This window comes from Dunckerocampus dactyliophorus, chromosome 14 (assembly GCF_027744805.1).
Source record: "Dunckerocampus dactyliophorus isolate RoL2022-P2 chromosome 14, RoL_Ddac_1.1, whole genome shotgun sequence".
NCBI classification, from domain to species: Eukaryota; Metazoa; Chordata; class Actinopteri; order Syngnathiformes; family Syngnathidae; genus Dunckerocampus; species Dunckerocampus dactyliophorus.
The window spans coordinates 26318766-26337884 of record NC_072832.1 but is presented as its reverse complement, the minus strand read 5'-3'; the positions used below and the strand labels follow the sequence as shown (position 1 = coordinate 26337884).

Genomic DNA, 19119 nt, shown 5'->3' with positions numbered 1-19119 from the left:
GAAACAGTGATAAACGAATAGCGAGGTCAGGCCAGGTTGTTGGCCGAACACTAAAGAACATTGATGTAAAAATTGTTCACACAAATTCCCCCGAGGGTGTGGTATGTTAGTCGCTATGCGCCTGGTGGGTGAGATCTTGAGTCAGTGGAGGAGCAGAAGACATTACGCTGGGTGACGCCGAAGCTTCTGTATAAAGTCCGGGCGTACTCGTCGATCAAGCGCTGTCACTGTAGACGAGAATGCGCTAATGGCTTCCATGATTTGCCCCAGGGACTTCTCGTGGTTGCCCACTAATTGGCCCTGGTGTGCCAGCGCCGAGCAGAAGTGATCCAAATCTGCAGAGTCCATTTTACTAGCCAGAACGTACTGTCACAAAATAGCGTGTGGCCGTACTTAGGACTCACAATCCAGAAAGGACACAAAAATACTTCCATGTAAAAAAAGGAATTTAATAACAATAAACAAAAGGTACAAAAACAAGAACTAAGAATGTCCACAGGGAAAAAGTACTAACAAAAACACCGGACCGAGTCGTGGGAAAAAAAGGAACTTAAGAGCACTGCACACACGGCTGGCAGGTAACAAAAGGTACAACAAAAAAAACAGGAGACACTAAACTCTATAGAAGAGAAAAGCTACTATAACAAAAAGTCAACTGCTACACAAGCAGGCAAAAACCACAATACTCACAGTAGGCGAAAAGCATAGGACCAGAACAAGGGAACAGGGTACCACAGAGTAACAAGGAGCAATGGGAATCAGGTGTGCATAAGAAGACGTTCTGGCGATGAGCGAGAGGAGACGCAGGCATTAATAGTCCACTGAAGATTGGTGTCAGGTGTGCCTGGACTCCTCCCCTGGTGATTGGGTGTACTGCAAAGAAGCAACGTTAGATGGCAGCAGAGCACACCCAAACCATGACAATTCTTGTAAATGTAAAAATTCTTTCCTTGTAAATTGACGACTTTATTCTTGTAAATTTCTGACTTTTTTTCTCGTAAATTTACGACTTTATCTCTTTATCTCGTAAATGTACGACTTTATTCTCATAAATTGACAACTTTTTTTCTCATAAATTTAGAGCTTTATTCTCGTAAATGTGCGAGTTTTTTCTCATAAATTGACGACTTTATTCTTGTAAATTTACAGCTTTATTGTCATAGATTGACAACTTTTTTTTCTTATAAATTTACGACTTTACTCTTGTAAATTTCCATTTTTTTTGTTCATAACTTTTCCGACTTTATTCTTGAAATCTCTTTTTGTTTTTGTCCAATGTGGCCCTTCTCGTCAGCCACACTAACAGTGCTGGAAAACCCAACAAGTTGCACAGCTGCTGAAAGAGTCACAACTAAAAGAGTCACATAACAGATAAGAAAAGAGCCAGTCAGACATTTGGAGCCTTGCACACATATAAATGTCCCCTTCAGACCAAAAAAAACTAGCCTGCATAATATTGACGAAAATGTCTGCTTTTAAAAAAAAAAAAAAAAAAAAAAAGAATAAAGTATTTTGACCTGGCTCCAACAGAAACAAAGACCCATCTAAATTTCGGTGAAGACTGGGATTCAGAAACATCAAGTTTTGTTTCCTGCTGCTCATTTTCCTCAACTTCCCAGCTTGCGTGTGTCCCTCCCCCTTCTGCCCAGTGTCGACACATACGTCACCACACATGTGGACCAATCACGTGCAGCTTTAACTCTCGTTCACATCAAAGAGCCGTCTCCAGGAGCCGTTTCGTTCGCGAGCGACACATCCCAACTGCATATTGACTGGGAATCCACCCACAGTCACGTCTTTATTTCCATACTGGACCACGACTGGATCTCTGCACGGTGAGTAAGCACTAACTGGCTCCAGTTAGTTATTTTTAATATCAATGCACGCAATTACATGGCAGCTTTCGTCACGGGTTCATTCATAGAATCGAACGTTAAAAATCTTCTGTCAAAACATCAAACGAAAGTTTTGTGTTTTTGTGTGTTGTTTGCACGCACTTCTAACTAACCGCCGGACCTCTGAAGCCAAATGGCGGAGACCAGCACAGCTACCGCTGCGGATGAATCACGGACGTCGGAGGATATTTTTGACGACACCTACGCGGAGAAAACCGGTCCCAAACCTCCGAGGAGGCTGGTGTGGAGGAACATCTTCCTCATGCTCCTGCTGCACACCGGGGCGCTCTACGGAGTCTTCCTCATCCCGGCTGCGTCTGCACTCACACTTGCCTGGAGTGAGTATTGGCACCGAATACTAGGCTGTCACGATGGAAGGTCAAATGACAACTTTTGTGAAACAAACTGGAAATGTGAAAAATGGAGAAAGATGTATTATTGTTGAATTAGTGCATTCAACACTTCCTGCAGAGGCCACACCCTCTGCATGCACCGTGCAGGGGATACACTGTCACAGGCAGTGCACATTTTAAAAAAGCAATTCTAAAAAGTAATCATTAAAAATAATAAAAAAATGGAAACATATGATCATTAAAAAGTCATAAAAAGTTACTTTCCCCAAAAAGTAATTAAATTGGTACCAAAATGAGTCATTCATAAACGTAATTAGCTACCATTGCGTTACTTTTTTGAAGGGGAAAAAAAAAGGAAAATAATTGTGACTTATTTCGGTTTGTGGCGGCATTGGTGGATGTTTCATGAGATTAGAGTTTGGGACATAAAGTACACTTCACATGTGCGGTGGCAAGATGTGAACCTTTGGGCATGTCATGCTTTTCAGAATAAATGTGTCACATATATAATGATGATAAAAATAATGACACAGCATGTCTTTGTTCTTTTATGTCTTTGTTAAAAAAAAAAAAAACCCTGTGCTTGTGGCATGACCTCAAAAAACCTCATAGGAGTGAACTCAAGATACGGTGGGACCTCAGTTTACATCATTATTTCAAAAAGGTCTGACGAATACTGAAAAGTCCAAAAACCGAGGGAATTTTTAAAATGCATGACCGTTGAGTCAGCAACACGAAGGTTGCTTTGTTTGGTCACTGCAGACGCGGAACAATACAGTACAGTACAAAACCCGAGCTGCCTGGCCAGCTTGGATGTGTTCAAGGCGGGTGATGCAACAGTACCACCACCCAAAACAACGGCGCAATGAATAACAGGATGGCATCAGGAAAAACAATCCTCCTTTTGGAGTGGCCGAGCCAGAGCTTAGATGTCAAACCAATCGATATGTTGACTTGAAGAGGGCCAAGTATATAGAGGTTTACACACGGGACGTCCAAAGAATACGACTGAGCTAAAGTAGTTATGCCAGGAGGAATGGGCTAGAATTCCTACCATGGTGGGCAGGTCTGATTCCTGTTGGTTGGATCTTAAGGAGGTTCAAAATGCAAAAGGTATTGGGAATGAGACAAAAAAGTTTTGATTTAGCAATTCATTGCAAACAAGCCTTAAAGTGAAATAAGATGTTCATCAGCTGATCAAAAGTTCACGGGGGGCATCAACTGCCCAATGTTCTCCATTGGATTTAGATGAGGGGAACACGCAGGATGGTCCAAAAGAGTGAGCTTATTCCTCTGGAAGACGTCCTTTTGTGAAGTGTAGGGTTGTCCTATTGAAAAGCCAGTCATCACCACACAGACGAGGGCGTCCAGTCATCAGGGATGCTGCCTGCAGCATCTCCACATAGCTGGCTGCCGTTGGACGCCCCTGCACAACCTGAAGCTCCATTGTTCCCTTGAAGGATCATGATGGCGCCCCCTCCACTGTACCTCCTTGTCATGCCAAGAACGTTGGAAGCCATCAGGACCGTCAAGGGAGAATAGAACTTTCTTCCACCTTTCAATGACCCATGTTTGGTGCTCTCCTGCAAATTCCAAGCCTTGAAGGAGACGAGGCCTTTGAAGATGTTTCTTCTCAGGCAGATGGCTTCTGATGTTATTGGACTGCACTCGGCACCAGTACCAACCTTCATTTGGGCCGAGGATGTTCCCGTGTCTTGACGGACAGCCAATGGGATCCTCCGGTGACAATTTTTTGGGTCTACCACTTGACTTTTTTGTTCCAAGGGCCTCAGGATGCTTTTCAGAAGTTTGCAATGACCGTCTTACTGCGTCCAACCTCAGCAGCAATGGCGCGCTGCAAGAGGCCTTGCTTGTGCAGCTCAACAATCCCACCGCCTTCAAAGAGAGAAAGCTTTTTTGCCTTTGCCATCAAGACATCAAGACAGTGTGAACACTACTGACACTAAATCACATCCAATCCACATTTTTGACAGTTAGAGCATAGAAAACCTGTTTACAACCTTCTAAATATGCTTTTTAACATTATTAGAGCCCTCGAGACATGAAATAACACCCCTATAGTCACCTTTACACTCCTATTACCCAATACAGTAGACTCGTACTCATATGTGTTGCAGTAAGTGTGTTCCAGGAAGTGATGCCGGGGGTTCAGAGTTGAGTTTTGGCTTGGTGTGGTTTACGGCCGCAACAGTAGCCCGTTTTAGCGATTATTGTGCCTGACGCTTGCGTGTCTCAGCGCCGAAACGTTACAGCTAACTTTACTAACACCTAGTGAACAGTGCAGAATACTACACATCTTTGCAAAACATTGCAATTTTCTCTCTTGCTAGAATACGACTTTTCTCTCAATATTTTGACTTTATTCTGTTTTTTTTTCACTTCTGCAGTATTTAAGCTTTCTTCTCGTAATATTATGACTTTATTCCCATAATATTTTTACGTTATTTTTGTAAAAGTAAAACTTTTTCTGCAACCTAATTTTCCAAAAATTACAATTTTGTTGTTTTGTTTGTCATAATATTACGACTTAAAAAAAACAAAAACATCTGTTTTCTTTAATTAAACTTTATGCTACTAAAATGATATTATTTTTCCTCATATTATGCTTTTATTCCCATAATATTATTCCCATAATACATATTTTTCCCCAACCTTATATTCTAAAAATTACAACTTTATTTCATTTTGTCTTATTTCTCATAATATTATGACTTTAAAAAAGAGATCATGTCTGGTGCTTGTGTGTCTCACTGAACATTCGGGTAACATTACTGACACCTAGTGACCAGTGTAGAATACGGCATAGCATAACAAGGTCTTCGAATGCATCTTCTGATGCCTTATATTTGTATTTTGCTTTATTTAGCCATTTTTATGCTGGGAAATGATTCTTTTAGGAAAAAAATCCATAAAACTTGCTTAAATATGGATTTTAAAAAAATGAATAATAGGGTGTATTCAACCATGAAACAGCATGGTTTATTCATATATTTTTGAAAAACTGAGAGCGAAGCCACGATTTTGAGGAAAAGTGGCGAGGGATTTTTCTATTTTCCTATAATTAAACTTTTTTTTTTTTTAATTATAATTTCCTCTATAATTTGTACTCCTGGCTCTGACATGCACCCCCATTATTTTATCATTTTCAACACAAAATTGTGAGAATTTGCGGCAGACTATTGAGGAATGTCACAGATTCCTTCACAGTCGCCCCTTTGTCTCCAGTGTCTTGCTGGCGTAGTCGCCCCCCCCCACCCCCCTCCCCTGTCTTTGCCGTGCTGAACTGCATATTATTTGACGTTGGAAGACAAAGCACAATGTGCACTCCCATACACACACACACACACACACACACACACACACACACACACACACACACATTCCATTGTGGACCGCGTGGCACCACAACACAATTGCCTCAGAAGCCCCCACGTGCTTCTCTGAATGCACACAACAACACAAACATGAAGTGGATGCATGTTTGCACATTATTGACACTTTTCCACTTTTTTTATTGTCTTTTTTCCCCCCACAGCTGCTGTGTGCTTGTTCATCAGTGCCCTGGGTATAACAGCAGGTGCACACAGACTATGGAGCCACAGAACCTACAAGGCTTCGTCACCTCTGAAAGTCTTCCTGGCTCTTGGCAACTCTATGGCCTTTCAGGTGAGAAGTAGTCAACATTCTGCCCTCGGGATGCCTGACACCTGCTGACAGGCATCCGCTCATCTGGACGCGTGCAGAACGACATATACGAGTGGGCCAGGGACCACCGCGTCCACCACAAGTATTCAGAGACGGACGCTGACCCCCACAATGCAAAGCGGGGCTTCTTCTTCGCCCACATCGGCTGGCTGCTGATGCGCAAGCATCCCGACGTCATCGCCAAGGGCCGGAAGGTGGACCTGTCGGACCTGAAGGCCGACAAAGTGGTCATGTTTCAGAGACGGTAAGAGAAAGGTGGCCAAGCTTCTTCTAGTGAAAAACGCAAGGATGCGAGGCCCACCTTGATATTGTCTCATATGCTAGGAAGTTGCAGAGGTGAAAGAGCACACACATTCGTATGAACATCACACTTGGCTTTTTTTCTCCATTGTTATTTTCCAAATATTGCAACTTTCTTCTTCACTAGTCTTTTGTACATTTTCTCATTTATGACTTTATTCCCATAAAATGATAACATTTTCCCAAACCCAATTTTCTAAACATTACAATTTGATTTTGTTTTAGCTGTTTATTGTAATATTATGACTTAAAAAAAAAAAAGAAGAAACTTGTAATTTATATATATATTCTTGAATATTTCAACTCTATGCTGCTAAAATATTTTTCTTTGTAAAATTACAAGTTTATTCTTTTTTATATATATTTTTTTATATTTTTATTTATTTTTTAATATATTTTATATATATATATATATATATATATATAAATTCTTGAATATTTCAACTCTATGCTGCTAAAATATTTTTCTTTGTAAAATTACAAGTTTATTATTTTTTTATATATATTTTTTTATATTTTTATTTATTTTTAAATATATTTTATATATATATATATATATATATATATAGATTTTGTGGTTGCCGATACAATTCAAGGACGATATTGGTTCACTTAGACCCTAGGTTCCCAAAATGGGGTACGCGTACTCCCAGGGGTATGCCAATTGCGAAGGGGGGCACGTGAATAAAAATGGAAAAACAATTGGCGCCTAACACTTAGAATTACGAGTGCGCCTGAATGTGTCACGTAGCAGGAAGGAGTCAGACTGTTAGATCATCGTCATATGCACGTATGTCGTCCGGAATGTTACCTTGCCAATGTGTATGGCAGGAACATAAATGGAGACATCGATGTAGTAGATGGATCGTTGCACCGCTATCTTGTAATATCAGGACTGTATGCCCATATTTCCCCAATCTAATTTTCCTAAAATTACAACTTAATTGTTTCTCATATTACCACTTTAAAAAAAGGTTTTTTTTCTTTAATATATAACTTTTTTGGTACTAAAATGACATCATTTTTTTCTCATAATATTCTGACTTTATTCCCAGAATTTCATAACTTTCTCCCCTACGTAATTTTCTCAACATTACAACTTTATTTCTCGTAATATTATGACTTAAAAAAAATATTTTCTGTAATATTTCAACTGTATTCTCGTAAAATGACATAATTTTACGAGTTTATTCTCAGAAAGTTTTTCTCTTAATGTTTTAACTTTATTTTTGCAAAATTGCATTTTTTTTCCCATCTATTTAAAAATGTTTCTTGTAATATTATGACTTTATTCCCATAATATTTTGACTTTATTCTCATAACATTATACATTTTTTCCCAATCAAATTTTCCTAAAATTACAACTTAATTTATTTGTTTCTCATAATATTACGACGTTAAAAAAGGTTTTGTCTAATTCTCGTAATATTATGACTTTAAAAACAAAGACATCTTTTTTGTAATATTTCAACTCTATGCTACTAAAATGACAAAAAACTTTCCCCATAATATTACGAGTTTATTCTCGTACATTCTACCTTTTTTTTTCTCTTAATATTTTGACTTGATTTTTGCAAAATTACAGTTTTTTTGTTTTTTTCTATTTAAATGATTATCTATTTAAACTTTATTCCAATCATATTTTGACTTTATTCTCATAATCTAACTTTTTCCCAATCTATTTTTTTAATTGCAACTTAATTTGTTGTTTGTTTCTCATAATATTACAAAAAGTATTACAACTTTTTCTTGTTAGAGTACAACTTTTTTCTCTTTTATATTTTGGTGGTGTTGTTGTGGCCCCCTGGCTGAATGTTGGACACCCGTGCGTTAAGGGAAGGAAGCACAGTCGCGTCTTTGTTGTGTTGATGTTGATGTTTGCATGTGTTAAAGGTACAGTCAGTCAAATGTATTGGGGGCAAAGCTGCTTGTTCTCCTTCCTTAAGTATGCTATCCACCATTTCCCACATATTTGTGCATCCAAAAGGCACTACCAGCTCTCTGTGGTCCTCCTGTGCTTCCTGGTGCCCATGTTGGTGCCCTGGTACTTGTGGGGCGAATCCCTCCTGGTGGGTTACTTCCTACCGGGACTGCTGAGGTACACCGTGGTGCTCAACGCCACCTGGCTGGTCAACAGCGCCGCGCACATGTGGGGCAACAGGCCGTACGACCGCACCATCAACCCCAGGGAGAACGCTCTGGTCGCCTTCAGCGCCGTAGGTAAGAAAGCACTCGTGCAACGTACACAGGGTCTCCTGGTGGGGATGCGCCAAGGAAAAGGAAAGCTATCGCCGTGGAAGTGAAAATGAACCCCACCAATATCGGTAGACGGTATCCAAGCATCGGCTCCTATGAAAGCGACAGTAATAACTAAGTAAGGCAGAATCCTAACGTAACCTCCTCCTTGTCTCCAGGCGAGGGCTTCCACAACTTCCACCACACCTTCCCCTTCGACTACGCCACCAGCGAGTTTGGCTGCAGGCTCAACCTCACCACCGCCTTCATCGACCTCATGTGCTTCCTGGGTCTGGCCTCCGAGCGCAAGACCGCGTCCAAGGAGATGATCGCCGCCAGGGTGAAGCGGACGGGCGACGGCAGCGCTGCAAGTGGCTGAGGTGGACCGTGGCAACACATGATGGAGATGGAGGCGGCGCCTGTAGGGTGAGAGAATGAGGCGTCTGTGCCTCTTGCCTGCTGTTAGGAGACGCAGCTAGCTAGTGTAGCTTTTTCACCCAAGTATTAAACAGATTGGAAGATGGAAATGGGATTCAGGCTTGATTTATGTCCCTTTTTCCTCTGCACGGTACCTACTCGGCTTGCTACGGCTCTCGTCGCATTTCCATTCTGCAAATCAAGCTAGACGACAAAAAAGAAAGCAAAACACGCATGCTAACGTGTGTCAGCTGTGGATGCTGCAGTATTACACTCCACAGTCTCCACTTTGCTGCAGCGCTCTGGTTTCTTGCTGCCCTCAGTCTCCTCCTGGATCAAAGCAGCCTTTTCATGGTGGTCTGATGACAGGAAACCCTCCTCCTCCTCCACCCTTGCTTGTTAGCATCTGACTGGTGCGTTCAATGTGGCTTGGTTTTTGCAGCTTCCAACCATCCCAAACCGAGCTGGTATCACAGATGAATTCATCTTCTCAGGGCGTCCAATCGATTGCAACTGGACTGTTCAGGTTGTCTTGGCTCTCATCCGAGCAGACTTCATCATTTCTTCTAGTCTGAGAGCTGTCCTGTCTAGTCTGACTGGTGTGTCCCACCTAGTCTTAGAGCATGAACTAGACTACAGCTGTCCTACGACGGGTGTGTGTCCCGCCTAGTCTTAGACCATGAACTAGACTAGAGTTGTCCTATGACGGGTGTGTGTCCCGGGTAGTCTTTGAGCATGAACTAGACTAGAGCTGTCCTATGACGGGTGTGTCCCGCCTAGTCTTAGACCATGAACTAGACTAGAGCTGTCCTATGACGGGTGTGTGTCCCGCCTAGTCTTAAAGCATGAACTAGACTAGTGAATGCTTATTGGGTGTAAGCTTATTGGGTGTAAGCACACCAGGTGATGTGCACGTGTGTGCTGAGGGAGGGTGTGGCCTCAGGAGATCAGAGTAGGGTGTGTACCATTACATCTGGCATTTCAGAAAAAGAACATGCCGGCAGTAAAATGTGGTGGTGGTAGTGTGATAGCAAAATAAAATGACGTGACCTTCTTGCTCACCCGACCTAAACCCTACTGAGTACTTAAACGTAAGATTTACAGTGAAGAAAAAAGGTGCACCTCTGAACAGTCTGGGAGGGTTTGGTTGCTGCACAACGTTGATGAAATGACCAAGAAAGTGACAGACTGCACGGGTGGAAGGAAGGCTGTTCCGTGTTATTGAAAAGAAGGGTGGCTGTATTGGGCACTGATTTGGTTTTGGAAATGTCAAATATTTATTTGTAAATTTGTGTTTGTTTATCATTCTGACTTTTAAAAAATGAAAATAAATTAGTGAGATTCAAGTTTGAGGTTTATTAACATTTTGGCTTGACCAAGAGCACCATTAGTGTTAAATAATAAAACAATCATCAATAATGCAAATTGACGAATAACTATGCACACAGTGTCCTATGACGGGCGTGTCCCGCCTAGTCTTAGAGCATAAACTAGACTAGAGCTGTCCTATGACGGGTGTGTCCCGCCTAGTCTAAGACATGAACTAGACTAGAGCTGTCCTATGACGGGTGTGTCCCGCCTAGTCTTAGAGCATAAACTAGACTAGAGCTGTCCTATGACGGGTGTGTCCCGCCTAGTCTAAGACATGAACTAGACTAGAGCTGTCCTATGACGGGTGTGTCCCGCCTAGTCTTAGAGCATGAACTAGACTAGAGCTGTCCTATGACGGGTGTGTCCCGCCTAGTCTAAGACATGAACTAGACTAGAGCTGTCCTATGACGGGTGTGTCCCGCCTAGTCTAAGACATGAACTAGACTAGAGCTGTCCTATGAACTGATGAAGCCTGCTCGGATGAGAGGCCAAACGTCTCTATGACGACCTGAAGAGTCCAGCTGTGATGGATAGGATGCCCTGAGGATACAGTGACCTGTGACCTGGATGAAGGAGGATATTCGCAGGCAGATGAGTTCATCACACCTGGAGACCAGCGAGGGCCACGTAGTGAAAAATGAAAAGATGCTAGTTTGCCACGTGGATATTTTGTAAAGATCCGCTAAGAAGTGATATTATATTTAAAAAAAAAAAAAACAACAGTATGAACTTGGTTTGCTCTTTTTTTCCCATTTCTGATGTCGTTTTTTTCTAGTACGTAAATGTTCTTTTCATCTTTATGACTTCACGCCCATAACATTTTGGACTTTATCCCTGCAATATGACGACTTTTTCCCCAAACTAATTTTCCCAAAATGTCAACGTTATTTTTGTTTTATTTGTTTTTCATATTACAACTTTAAAAAGAAGTGGTGGCCTAGCGGTGAGCATGTTGGCCCACTGATCTAAAAAAAAGACTGGATTGAGCAACCTATTGTTTTCACGCGCCAAAATTTGAAGCCAGATTTTTTCGATCGCCGCCATCTTGGTGAGACCACCTTACGCGCCACAGCTTTGTGATTGTGCTGGTATACGAACGCAGAATTAGTGAAAAATCATCAAAAACATCAGGAGTGCCAGTGAAGGAAGCGAGGATGAGGAAACGCAACTTAAAAAGCACTTCCCAAGAACCTTCCACTCGTAAGTACTTTTACTTGGCACCTTTTTTTGACCTGATATATGTGCCACTACTTGAACGGCTTTGCTTTGAAAAGTTCTCGAAATGTAACCAAAAGTTAAAGTATGAACTTTGATGGGTGGTTTTGCAAGAATTTTCTAGTTACACCTTCCTGTAACAACTAGGCCTTTTTTTGGTGCCTAGCCTAGCAATCAATGATAAAATTATTTCTATGCAGTTTTTTACAGTAGGCTTTGAGTATTTGCACTTATCTAATGTCTTTTTGTACCAAAAAACAGCTTTTTTAAAAGCTACCACAACTACCAAGTTACATTAATTCTGATACCACACATGATTCACGCAAAGGTAGAAGACATGTGACAAAATTTCTGCTTTCTTCCTGCCTTAACCTTATCCTGAGATAAAAAAAATAATGGTTTACCGTAGGAAAATAATTAGACAAAGATAGACTTTAAATTCCGTACGTAAACAATGTTTGCAGGCTGCCACACAGCCAATTTTTCGTCCGTCTCGAAGCTAAAATACATCTTACTAGCTTGATAAATGACACAAAAGCGTATAAATCTGAGTAGTTATAACCTTTAGCAGTTGATTTTGGTGGCTATACGATCAATCGAAGTTATACCAGTGCGTTGCCATACTGTTGTCTCACAGCAAAGTGGTCTCACCAAGATGGCCGCCGCAAATTTCCATTGGCTTCAAAAATAAAACAATAGAAGCTCGATCCAGTCTTTTTTTTTAGATCAGTGATGTTGGCCACACAGTCAGGAAATCTGGAAGATCTGGGCTGGAATCTCCGTTGGGCATCTCCGTGTGGAGTTTGCATGTTCTCCCCGTGTGTGTGTGGGTTTTCTCCGGGTACTCTGGTTTCCTCCCACATTCCCAAAACATGCATGTTAGCTTCATTGGAGACTCTAAATTGTCCATAGGTATGAATGTGAGTGTGAATGCTTGTTTGTCTTTATGTGCCCTGCCATTGGCTGGCCACCAGTCCAGGGTGTACCCCGCCTCAGCTGGGATAGGCTCCAGCATACCTCCACGACCCTTGCGAGGACAAGCAACATAGAAAATGAATGAACATGTTTTTTCTTAAATATTTAAACTCTATTTTTTTTCATAATCTAACAACTTTATTCTCGTAAAATCGTGATGAAACCCGTTTCTCTTAATGTTTGGACTTTAGTCTCATAAAATTGCAGCTTTTTTCCCCCCCTTTTTTTTTATATTTTCCAACTATTTCAGCTTTCTTCTCGTAATATTTTATTATTTCATAATATTTTTGACTTCATTTAATGTGCGAACTTAATTAAATGACAACTTAATTTGCTCTTGTTTTTCTCATAATTCTACAACATTATTATTGTAACGTCACGCTACTAAAATTGCATTATTTTTCCTCATAATATTACGTCCTCGTCCTCATAAAATTCTGACTTTTTCCTCATTAGATTTCAACTTTTTTCTTAATATTTTGACTTTATTCTTGTAAAATGTTGTTTTCTTTAAGATTTCAACTCTGCTACTAAAATGACTTTATTTTCCCTCATAATATTACGACTTGATTCTGACGTTTTTCCTCCTCTTTGACTTTATTCTTGTAAAATGACAACTGTTTTTTCCATTTCTGCTATTTGTTTGTTTTTTCAACTACTTCAACTTTCTTCTTGTAAGTTTTCTTCTCGCAATTAAGACTTTATTCTTGTAATATTCTGACTTTATTTCCTTCACATTTTAAGTTTTTCCCCGACTTAATTTCCCAAAAAGTACAACTTTATTTGTTTTGTTTTGTTTCTTATCATATCACAACTTTGGAAAAAATAACGTACTTTTTTTCTTTATTTCAACTTTATTCTCCTAAAATGATATTTTCCCTCATGATATCACTACGTTATTCTTGTAAAATGACTGCTGATTTTTACATTTTTGCTGCTGTTGCTGTTTTCTTTTTGTTTTTTTGTTTTCTTGTTAAATTATATTTTTAGAATGTGCCGCTGGTTACTAATGTTGTAGATGCTCTTGATTTTACCCCTAAACTACCATATTTTGCGCTTCTTTTCCGTTGCCCCGTTCTAATATTTACAATTTTTCCCTTCGTAAAAGTCATAATATGGTCATTTTTCCATCAGTAAAAGTCATAATATGGCCGCACCACATGAGGCAGTCTTTAGACAGAAAAAAAACTACATTGTTGCTCCATTTTCCCTTATTTTTCCGGAATATTTCCCATCTTTTATCATGCAAATGTTGACCGGTATGGAATAAATATCGTATTTAAATCTGATATTTATTAAAAATCTCCAGCAACCGGCACCTGGCACCCTTTTTGGTAACAGTATAGTCTTCCTAAACCACAAATTGCTGCGCTGAAGTTGAGAATGCAAGCAGTCCATCTACTCTGTTGTCTTTTTGCCGTCCACTAGCATGAGTTCAAGCTTTTGTTTAAAACGTGGAGATAAGTCGTCCCTCAGATAAGAAAGACCATGAGACGTGCGCTGCAGCAAACTACGAGGTGTAGTCACATGGCAGGATTTTTAAGCAAAAGCCTCGGAAGGCAGATCTACCTGTAAGGGAAAAAAACAATATTGGCACAATTCCTTCTTTCATTTGCAGTATAATCATGGCTTTATTGCAGGCCGCTTTCCAGCGAGGCCCACATAGTGAAAAATGAAATGATGCACTTTGATATTTTGTAACTTTTTTTTTTTTCCTTACAATGGTGTGAAAAAGTGTTTGCCTCCTTCCTGATTTCTTTTGTTGCACGTTTGTCACAATTACATGTTTCAGATCATCAAAGAAATGTAAATATTAGTCAATGACAGCACAACTGAACACAAAATACTGTTTTTAAATGAAACTTTTTATTATTAAGGGAGAAAAAAAGTCCAACGCTACATGTCCCTGTGTGAAAAAGTGATGGCCCCCCACTTAAAACATAACTGAAATGAATTGAGATCTATCAGTGTGGAAAAGGTCATAAAGCCATTTCTAAAGCTTTGGGACTCCAGCGTACCACAGTGAGAGCCATTATCCACAAATGGCGAAAACATGGACCGGTGGTGAACCTTCCCAGGTGTGGCCCGCCAACCAAAATGACCCCAAGAGCGGAGCGATGACTCATGCGAGAGGTCACAAAAGACCCCACCACAACATCCAAAGAACTGCAGGCCTCACTTGCCTCAGTTAAGGTCAGTGTTCATGACTCCACCATAAGAAAGTCCCTGGGCAAAAACAAGTTCCAAGACCAAAACCACTGCTGAACAAAAAACATTAAGGCTCGTCTCATTTTTGCCAGAAAACATCTTGATGATCCCCAAGACCTTTGGGAAAATACTCAGTGGTCTGATGAGACAAAAGTTGAACTTTTTAGATTGTGTGTGTCCCATTACATCTGGCATTTCAGAACATCATACCAACAGTAAAATATGGTGGTGGTAGTGTGATGGCCTGTGGCTGTTTTGCTGCTTCAGGACCTGGAAGACTTGCTGTGATAAATGGAAGCATGAATTCTGCTGAAGGAGAATGTCGGCCATCTGTTGGTGACCTCAAGCTGAAAGCAACTTGGGTTCTGCAGCAGGACAATGATCCAAAACACACCAGCAAGTCCACCTCTGAATGGATGAAGACTTGGAGTGGCCTAGTCCAAGTCCTGACCTGAATCCTATTGAGATGCTGTGGCATGACCTTAAAAAGGCGCTTCATGCTGGAAAAGCCTCCAATGTGGCTGAATGACAACAATTCTGCAAAATTCCTCCCCAGCGCTGGAAGAGACTCATTGCAAGTTATCACAAACACTTGATTGCAGTTGTTGCTGCTAAGGGGGGCCCAACCACTTATTAGCTTTAGGGGGCAATCACTTTTTCACACAGGGACATGTAGCTTTGGATGTTTTTCTCCCTTCATAAGTTTCATTTAAAAAGTGCATTTTGTGTTGAGTTGTGTTGTCATTGACTAATATTTACATTTGTTTGATGATCTGAAACATTTAAGTGTGACAAACGTGCAAAAAAAAGGAAAGGGGGGCAAACACTTTTTCACACCACTGTATGTAAGTACAGTCATGGAAAGAATGATGAGAGCACCCTTGCTTCTTGGGTTGATTGATCCATTGTAAGGCCTGCTACAACTAAAGGTACATTTGCTTGGACAAATACAGTATAATGATAGCAAATATAGCTCATAAGAGTTGAACTTGTCATGTTTCGCAGGACAGGAGCGAGTGTTTCCTGTCCTGCGCCCTTATGTTGGCGAGGTGTACTTCTGGTGTGGTGGAAGATACAGCAGCTTCACGCCTGGTGTCCGCACAGCTGCGGACGATTTGTATTAGCGGCAGTTAAAAGGCCGTTTAAAGGTTCGTTGTGGTTGTCACTGTCATTGAACCTCGTTGACTTTCCAGTGCTGTCACCTGCCTGTTTATATTACTTTTGTATTTTTCCCACAGCTTTTCCTCTGTCACTTTTAGTTTTTTCTTGTCTTGTGCAATAAAATTACTTTTATTTTTGCACTTCGCCGCCTTCTCTCTGCACCCTGAGGTCAAGCTTCCGACGGCTCCAATGAATCCTGACAGAATTGAAGAGCTGATATCTACTGCAGCAACTTCCATGCTTTTCTTGATAACCAAAATCACTTCAGTTCTTACATGACTAGCTATAGCATTGTACTGCCAAAAAGTTTAACTCTTGTGAGCAATTTTTGTTGTCATTGTTATAGTTGTCCGAACAAAGGTACCTTTGGTTGTATCAGGCATTCAAATGAACAAGAAACGGAAGAAACAAGGGCGGTCTAATCATTTTTTCCATGACTATGTCAAGGAAAAAGTGCATTTCGGCGTTGTGACGTGTGGAAAAGCCTATGATTGCTATCAACTTCACTCTTTGTTTTTTTTCTTAATAAACCTTTATAATATACCTCTTCTAATGTTATGACTTTATTCCCATAATATTCTGACTTTTTCCTCAACCTAATTTTCCAAAAATTGCACCTTTTATTTTGTTTGGTTTCTCATAATATAACTGCAAACAAAAACGTCAGCGTTTCTTCTCGTCAGAATCGGAATACGACTTTTTTCCTCTAAATATTTTGACTTTATTCTCGTAACGTTGTAACGTTTGCCGCAACTGAAATTTCTGAAAATTACAACTTTGTTGTTTCTCATAATATTACAACTTTTAGAAAACTTCTTTAATATTTCAACTTACAGTATGCTGATAAAATGATGTTTATGTGTCTTCATAACAATACTGTGTTAGTCTCATAAAATTACCACATTTTCTCATTAGATTGCAACTTTTTTCCTCTTAATATTGTGGCTTTATCCTCGTAAAATTACACCTGATTTTTACATTTTTGCTGTTGGCTTTTTTTTCTTATGAAATCTTATTTTTGGAATGTGCCCCGGGGCTGCACTTTGGACACCCCTGTTGTGTGTGTTTTGTTGTTTTTTTTCAAAAAGTGAAAACAAGGAATGATATGATTGTCAAACACTAGAAGAGGAGGTGTTATGAAATGTTGTCACACTCACCCTTTTATACTTTTTATACTTGACGGTGTTATGAATGTTTTTACAAACATAACGTGTCCCCTAATAAACCACATTTTATACACACGATCACTTACTTTTGCTCATCATTCCACAGTATTTAGTTTCTCTAAAACGACAAAAGATCATACATAACATGCTAGTACTTAAACCTAACAGCCTTCGGGATCTTGGCCGTCTTCCAGTGTTGATTGTGATCTCAACCGCTCTTGCTGGTCGCACGCTCGTGTCGTAAAAACATTATGGCGACGCGCATGTTTAAGATAGCAGCACATATTGTTGGGACATTCCTCGTTGCTGCGCATCCGGTATTTCTCTACTGCTCGACAGGCGTGTATAAACTTTGGCCTATAGCTTTCCGACATGATCAGACGGCAAACACGAGATGAACTTGATGTAGACGTGACGCTGTGCAGGAGCACCCTCTGCTGGAGAAGTGGGGTATAACAGGTTGCTGTACTGTATCTGTTTTAAAGCATTGTGATTGGTATGCAGATATTTTTACAATTCGGTCACATTAAATCGATTCATGTTCTAATGATTTGAAGTCAAATGGAAATATTTTGTAATTTATACAAAGTGTGTTTAATGGCGTATCGTTATTGGACGTTTTGTTGGTGCTTCTCGTGATGGTTTTCATTTATTTCTACTTTTTGATCATATTCGAGTCCAAGGATGTGCAATGGAAAAAATAAATATATTATGCATATTATTTAAAGAATATTATTATTCAAAAGATAATTTTTAATAAATTGTTTTTTAAATTCCACTTATGATGCTATTCATTTATTTCTACATGTTGATTGTATTACATTTTAAGTTCAAGGATGTGCAATTGGGGAAAAAAAAGTATTATACTTTAAAGCATATTATTACACTAAACAATACTTTTAGTAAGTTTTTTTTATTCCCCATACGATGGTATTTGTGTATTTTCTTGACATTTATCTTGGAAATCATTTAAATGAAAGCACGTGCAATGGAAGAAATTTGATTTACAACATGTTATTGGGCCTATATTGATAAAACCCTGATAAAGTACCTTTTTATTCCCTTTATGATGGTCGTGATTTATTTGTGTGTTTTCTTTTTAAATGACTTAAATCAAAGCACGTGCAGTGGAAAAACATAGCAATCTTATTTCAAGCATATTATTAGGCCGATACTAATAAAACGATAAGATACTCATGATGGTATTTATTTGTGTATTTTTATGATATTTAATGTGATTCTTTTACCAAGTTTCAATCAAAGCGTGTGCATTGGAAATGCAATTTGAAGTAATTATGATTTCATCTACTTTTAAATATGGGATGTACATGTTTGCTTGTTATTGTTATCACTTTTAGTTTTCCTGTCGCTTTCATATACAGTATATACTGTATGTAAGTATATATATACATACTGTATATACATTTTACAAAACGTAAAGATAACTAAAACCACAACAATTTAGACATTTTTATGGCCAGTCTTTACTTGTGTTTTTACAAACCAGCACGTGAAAGGGCACATTTGCATGGCTTTAAAGGTGCGGGTGTACCTAATGACGTGTCCTAAATAAGGACGCATTATCATCCTGGCCATTCCCCCTTTTGAATCTTCAATCGCAAAAACAACCCTTGAAAGTTGAATCACTCCTGATCCTAACTGGCACCCGAGGAGACGAGGGGGCGGGCACATGTTGTCTTAGATTAAGGAATAACCTCCATCAGTGCGGGGAGCGCCTGGATTAAGGATGCAAATGTAATCCGCGTGGATCATCCCGATGGGAAACAGCGTTTGAGCTCTGCGTGTGTTTTCATTGACATTTTCCGGGGGGGGGGGGGGGGGGGGGGGGGGGGCGACGCAGTTTGCAATGAAAGTGTGTCTTTGATGAATTTGCTGTTTTAGCGGCTGATTGAATCACACACCTTTTGTTAACCCGAGACTTCCTCGTGCAGAACAAACACACATTCTGTCTTCTTATCAAACAATCCCGCTTAATCCCTCAACGCTGACGAGTTGGATAACTCAAATCTACCCCCCCCCCCCCTTCACCCCGCACAGCTAGAGGATCAGTGTTGCACTTTTCCTACAGGATTAAGC

The 19119-nt window shown here is 40.0% G+C and overlaps 1 protein-coding gene across 3 annotated transcripts; it reads left to right on the top strand.

Moving 5' to 3' along the window:
• The first annotated feature begins 1731 nt into the window (after window positions 1-1731).
• Window positions 1732-17004, top strand: scdb (stearoyl-CoA desaturase b). 3 transcript variants are annotated; one of them, XR_008573711.1, is made up of 7 exons: window positions 1732-1835; window positions 2025-2233; window positions 5805-5935; window positions 6013-6218; window positions 8262-8494; window positions 8689-15624; window positions 15701-17004. XR_008573711.1 is itself a non-coding variant. In XM_054799238.1 (6 exons), exons 2-6 carry the CDS (start codon window positions 2029-2031, stop codon window positions 8886-8888), a joined length of 975 nt encoding a protein of 324 aa, XP_054655213.1. In that variant the 5' UTR covers window positions 1732-1835; window positions 2025-2028; the 3' UTR covers window positions 8889-17004. The 3 variants fall into 3 exon arrangements, 1 of the variants encoding a protein (XP_054655213.1); XR_008573712.1 differs by having other exon boundaries at window positions 8689-15843; window positions 15934-17004; XM_054799238.1 differs by having other exon boundaries at window positions 8689-17004.
• The last annotated feature ends 2115 nt before the right edge of the window (window positions 17005-19119 follow it).